The 6,764-nt window shown below is 36.8% G+C and overlaps 1 protein-coding gene across 1 annotated transcript in view; it reads right to left on the bottom strand.

Annotated features, from left to right (window-relative positions):
- Positions 1 to 1,649: 1,649 nt before the first annotated feature.
- The window catches only part of LOC112156788 (zinc finger protein 568), an 8,907-nt gene continuing 3,792 nt past the window's right edge, over positions 1,650 to 6,764 (bottom strand). The window contains exon 2 of the mRNA XM_024289150.2: positions 1,650 to 4,194. Within this exon, the coding sequence (XP_024144918.1) occupies positions 2,963 to 4,194 (1,232 nt within the window). The 3' untranslated portion in view covers positions 1,650 to 2,962. The remainder of the gene's footprint in view (positions 4,195 to 6,764) is intronic.

The raw sequence follows: 6,764 nt of genomic DNA, 5'->3' as shown, positions 1-6,764 counted from the left end.
TGTCGAGCAGCTGAACAAACGGAAACTTAGAGCTTCTGGTTTTGGATACGTTCTATTTCTACTATTGGACTTGTGTTCTAAACTCTTAGGTCAAACCAGCTATTTATCTGTTTAAACATCTTCTGTGTTTTAAAATGAACCATTATTAGTATGAATTAATTGACTTTAGTTTTAGAGCCTGAGGGAGCTGTAGAGGAAGGAGTGAAGAAAACAGTGAGGAAAGAGGTGAAGGAGTAGAGGACACAGAAATAGACGTAATAGTTGTTTGAGTCTTTGTGTTTTCTGTGTCATAAATTACTGTGGTAACACTATAGATCACAGTCTGTGAATGACTCTGAAAGGATTGTTCAGAGATGATCATATTTTACCGCAATTATGATCATTTCAATGGAAGAAAGTTGTATGTTCAGTGGAGAAGTATGAGTATTTGCATTGGAGTGGTTGGGTAGGCTAGTGGCTACTGTATTGTGTACATTCAGATAGAATAACTGCCTATTCATTAATAAACACGTTTTGTTGGCCTGACTTTAAAGCATTCCTCATCTATGGAGCAGAAGGCAAAGTGGCTTCAAGGACTTCAGAATCCAACATTTCCAAACACAAATCAGATGAGTTAGAGATGAGTTAACTCACTTGACAATGTTACAGTGGTCATACCTAGCAATAACCCTCTCACTCGTGATACAAAAACACCAACAGAATTAAACTCCCACAATGCATTTCTGTTGTGGGCAGAATCACTACAGTATTTTTTTATTTGAAAAGATAAAAATCATATTTGAGTGCCAAGCTCTTCTCACAAGGAGAAAATGTTCCATATGGAATCATGGGATCATGTGACCCTGCCCATCTGCTCAAATACTACTGCTCGCCTTTTTCAACTTTTTTTTTTTTTAATTTCACATTGTGAAGCTTTGGCGCAATTTCAATAAGGAAGATTTACTTCCTCTCAGGCATGTAGAAGTTCATCGTCACTCATCACGTCATCAAGTGGTATCCACTGGGAGCCAATAGCTGAAGTACTCACTTTCTTCACAGCCAATCACAATCAAACTTCTGCCTTTAAATTCAGTAGTTTGATTGTACGCATTTCAGACTTTGCGCCGGCCCATCTCCACCCCATTCTCCTCCTTTGATTGGGGCGGTCCTGTCTAACCACCATCAGCGTCTGGGCTCTGGGTCTCTTCACTCGGTCCAGGTTGTTCTCCTCCACCTCGTTGTGTTGTGGCTTTTGTTGTTGTGTTCTCCCAACTCGTGCGGTCCTGCTTTGAATGGAGGGGTCTCTTCACTTGGCCCAAGGTCTTCATTAGCAGGCAAGATTTCTCCAGCCCAGAACCCAAGCGCCAAAATACCTATTTTCATGCTAAGTTGAATGTTTCACAAATATCTTAATTTAATCTTAATTTAATTATTATTCAGTTATCTTAAATCTTTCAGGCTTGTCATCAAAGAGGACACTTCATTGCTATGGTTACTTACATACTCTGAAGGTTAACATGCAGTTTTGGAAGATATCAACTTACTTGCCCTTAAACTTACCCAGGTATGTCACATACCCTGATTTCTGGAGCAGGCCACATCTTTGGAACCCGCAGAGAACCAACAAATGGCAGAAAGACACACTATGTATAAGACTCCAAACTACTGACTGATGTTCACGTCCGCTTTATTCTTCACAGGAAAGATTGGGACAGAACACTGAGAACATAAAACAAAAAACAAAAAAATAAACAGATAAACAGTTCTAATATCTACTAAAAAGCACAAATCACATTAAATACAAGACAGAAACGCCAGTCTATTCATTTATCCGCCTCTTCCTTCTTACGTTTTTGGGAAAATCTTTTCCTCACTAAATGGTTACCTGACCTAACAAAATATAAAATGCAGTCGTTAATTATTTTTAATCAAAAACAATAATGAAATGGGGGGGGGGGGGGGCACTCTTCCTCCTGATAGGAAGAGTGCAGGTTCCGTTCTCACCCATGTGTTGAAGTGTCTTTGGAAAAGACACTGAACCCCACATCGCCTCTGGAGGAAGGTTGGTTCAGCAGCAGAGCCACCATTAGTGTGTGAATGTGTCTGTGACTGTAAAGCGCTTTGGGCGTTAAAGGAAGATAGTAAAGAGTAAGAGAATTACCATATTATCCAGAGTATAAGTCGCACTGGAGTATAAGTTGCAAGAGCAAATGACTTCTAATCAAGAAGAAGAATGCCATATACGTTGCACTTTTGGGAGAAAAGTCTGACATTAGCTAAAATAAATAAATAAATACAAGAATGCTTATCTTTTGATCTATATAAGAAAAATACCGACGTTTAAGAGGAAAACAATCAAATTCTCTTCCGTGTTTGTTTTGGACAACACTTCTTCTGCCGCTGTCAGTACCAAATACTCGCAGCGCCGTCTAGTGGTTGTTGGAGAGAAAAAAGAGCTACAGGACAACCGGTGTTCACTAAGAAATCACAAATATTAGCCTATTTATGTCTTAAAAAAAACAAGAAAACACAAATAAGTTACACCCCTGGCTAAACTATGAAAAAAACTGCGACTTATAGTCCGGAAAATGTGGTATACGTCATTTACCATTTACCAACATGAAAACTTAAAGAAACATATATAATATTTTCAGTAATTATATGGTTACACACATAGACCTCATGCACATCATCTTAGCATAAACTCCAACCACAATTAAGCAATTAAAGATTTCACTCTAATAATACAAAACAGCATATTTCTATTTACAGGTACATTTAAAATTATTAATGTTGTGAAATATTAGGATTGTTAGAATTAAAATTAAGATAATGGAAACCCAAAAAAGTGCTTTAGAAAATGTCAGTATCTTCCAAAACCAATAAAAAAAATGATATTTTTGGCACACCTTAGAGTTTAGAAAAGTTTTCATTTCTACTTCTCCAATAATAACTTGCGTCTCCTTACCTATGAATTACTCTTTCATGTATGACTTTTCATGTGTCTGTTGAGGTTAGAAACACGACTAAAACTGGCAGCACATTCTTTGCAGGAAAAGGGCTTTTCTCCTGTATGAGTTCTCGTGTGTCTTTTTAGGTGAGATATTTCGCTGAAACTTTGATGACATTCTTTACAAGTAAAAGGCTTCTCTCCTGTGTGAGTTCTCATATGAGATTTGAGACTAGATATATGACTAAAGCTTTTGTCACATTCTTTACAAGAAAAAGGCTTTTCTCCTGTGTGAGTTCTCATGTGTGTTTTGAGATTAGATACACGACTAAAACTTGAATCACATTCTTTACAAGAAAAAGGCTTTTCACCTGTGTGCGTTTTCATGTGTGATTTGAGACTAGATATTTGACTAAAACTTTTATCACATTCTTTACAAGTATAGGGCTTCTCTCCTGTGTGAGTTCTCATGTGTCTTTTTAGATCATACATATCACTACAACTTCTATTACATTCTTTACAAGTATAAGGCTTCTCTCCTGTGTGGGTTCTCATATGAGTCCTGAACTGAGACCAGTAACCAAAACTTTTACCGCATTCCGTACAGATATAAAGTGTGTCATCGGACTTAGTTTTTGTGTAGACAAAGAGATTACTAATATCTCTTGAGCTTTCACCTGATGTAAAGGAAGGTTTCTGTTCTTTTGGAGATTGGTTAAGTTTTTTGACCAAAGGGGCCTTCTTGAAGCTTTTTCTAACATCAGAATCACACTGACCTTCTGACATGCAAGAGCTGTCTACAATTTGGACATGGGTTCTGTCTTTTCTCTCCCTCTCAACTCTATTTTTTGCCTCTGTCTCTTCATCTGTAGATGATGCTGGTTCTTCATGTTGATTTTCATCTTCATTTTCACTATCAGTTACATTGTAGCTCTGCTGATTGCATAGATCTGCTTCACCGTTCTCATTTACCACAAAAGTTAGGATGTCCAAGGTGTCAGTCTCCTGCTTCAGATCAAGCTGCTCCTCATCCTGACTGAGGCAGAACTTTTCTTGCTCCTCTTTAAACTTTGAAGGTTCTTCTTCATCCAGCTCCTCTTTAATCTGTGGAAGTTCTGTTTTCCCTCGAACCTCTTCCGGCTGTGAAAGTTCTTCTTCCACTGGTTCCTCTTTAATCAGTTGAGGTTCTTGTTCCTCCTGTTCCACTTTAAAGTTCGTCTGCTGGCTGCAGAGATCCTCCTCTTCAGACAAATGCTGGGGGAGAACTGCAGAAACAAACACAAAAAAGACCATTAATACTTTTAACTCTTTGTAACCTGTGAATGCTCTCAGGCGTCCTGCTGTGCAGTTGTGAGATAAATGTGATAAAACTACCTCTACAATAGACTTCAACTTATTTGAATATTCTGGGATTGACATTTTAGTAAATTAAAGAGCGAATATGCCAGTTATTTGTAGTTTACTTTATTTAATTTATTTGTAATTTGTCGTAACAGCGTCCTTTTCTTTTTATTTTAATAAATAGGGCGGAAGAGAACTATCGATCAGGCGACTGCGATGCTGAGCGAAGACTCATGTAGGGGGCGGAGCACAAGAAGGGTCACATTATGGAGCTGTGAGGTCTGTGATGTACCTCTATCAACAGAAACTGTTCATATATGAGGCCCAAAGAAATCTGTGAATTTCACGTTCTAGTTTCATTCAAAAACATGTTGGTAAGTTTGTTGACAAAATTAGTTGTTTTCCGTAATCAAATTACACCTAAAACTCTCAATCTATGTTGTAAAAACAGTTCGTTAAACATTTTTGGGGTTTTCATGGAAAAATGAATAGCATTTTTCCAGACGGAATTTTCAACATTGTATGTGTAATGTGGGAATACAACATGGAAAAATGACAAACTAAAGGCAGTGCCACATAGCAGAGGTTGGGCTACTCAAAATGATACCAAATTTGCAAATAGTCTGTCAAATTGGAAATGCAAAGGTAAATGTAAAAGTCGACAATTACTATTTAGACCTGGATGTTTTATGATGTCGTTTCCCTCTATTGCCATCTTCCATTTTCTCTAAACCACCCCCTTTTAGCCCCCCCTTCTTCTTTCCGTCCGGTCCAACAAAACAAAAACAAAACATAATCAATGTAAATAAAGTTCAGCATTGAATACAACAGGGGTTTATACTCAATAAACCTCTGTTGTGACAGTAAAATCTGCCCAACACTTGAGATTCTCAGCCCGCATTTGTTTGCTCAGCTGTTGGACAGGACAAGTTATATAAAAAAAATAAAAATAAAATAAAATAAAAGTCGACAAAAAGGAGTGTACAGACCTATGTAGAAAAGTGTTACATTTTAAATGAGAATAACATAAATAAAATTTACCAGAAAACTGTTTTTTTGCAGCTAAATTTAAAAAAAAGAATTCATTCTACAAATAAATGCATCTAATGAATCTAATGTTTCCAGGCTTTGCAGAAAAAACATAATCATAACAGAATTTTACACAAAAATATCTTAGGCGTTTTACTTTTTGAACTTTTTTCTAAATCTCTTTTTAGAAAATTGAATTGCATAGAAGTAGTTTATAAAGGATATTTAAACATGTCTCTGTTGTCATGTAATTGTAAACTCACATTCAAACACCCTAAAAAAATTGAGAGATTTACCAAATATTTCCTAAATCTGTCTCTGTCTGGTTACATTTTATGTTAGATCATAACACAACAAAAACAGCCTGAAAACAAAGATTTGGACTATTGTTCTTATATATCATATCTGGAGTGTTCTCACAAGGGAAAGAGGAGGAGGAATTACCACAAACACCTAACAGGTTGCAGTTTTTGTGCAACACCCACTGCTAATACATAGTGGAGTCAACTCTGTCATTATATTGTTTTTTTTTTTTTTAAATGAATGTAATCAGAATTATTTTGTTGTATTTATATGTCTTAAAAGCCGGTTAGTGAGAATATTGTCTGACTTTAACCCTTTAAACCCGACTGTGTCGCCCATGACATATTTGCACAAGCGCTCTTTGAAGTATTGTAATTCCTGAACGGTTTGTTCTGTTTGAAAAAATGATAAACGTTTCTGAAAGCTGAGGTATTGTGCTTGTCATTATGGTAAGGCTGCCACAATTTATCAATTAGTCGCAACTATTTAGACTATAAAAAAAATGGTCGACAACTAATTTGATAGTTGAAGTGTCATTTTTGCTTTTTTTCCCTTTTTATATCAAAACTTCTGTGCGGTTTTTAATGCCAGGTCTGCCATTCTCTTTTACACACATGTGTAGTGGTGCTACTCCGGTCAGTAGTGATGTCACAGGAAGTTCTGGGTAGGCTCAGGTATCACAATAACACAGCAATGGAGCCAAAATGTGGCAAAAATATGAAAAATGAAAGGAAAAGGTGTTTGATGCAATATTTGCAAAGCAGAACTTGTGTTCCATGGCCGTACTATGGAGCTAAGTTGATAAGAAGAGCATTACATTAGCTGCATTAAGCAACCACTAAATGTAACTTAAAGTTTCAAAAACGAAAAGCAGAATAATCACCTCAACAGACGGAGCTGTGGAGACATGCAGAGTGGAGCAGTAGAAAAAAGTTTTTACAACGGCGGAAAAAAAAAGGAAAAGTGACAATCCTGGGTAATAAAACCTTGATGGAGGTTCAGGGAAGATCTTAAGACCAAAGGACCAACAGAAGGAGTCACTTTTGGCAACAAAAGGTAACGTTTGTGGAGCTGCATTTTCCACTTGTGTTTTTTTCTGAAGGAATCAAGCAGTTGCTAGCTAGTTTTTACTCTGAAACACAAACTGTGTTAGAGAAATGTC

This window comes from Oryzias melastigma, linkage group LG2, assembly GCF_002922805.2.
Source record: "Oryzias melastigma strain HK-1 linkage group LG2, ASM292280v2, whole genome shotgun sequence".
In the NCBI taxonomy this organism is placed as follows: Eukaryota; Metazoa; Chordata; class Actinopteri; order Beloniformes; family Adrianichthyidae; genus Oryzias; species Oryzias melastigma.
This window is presented reverse-complemented; position numbering and strand designations above follow the sequence as displayed.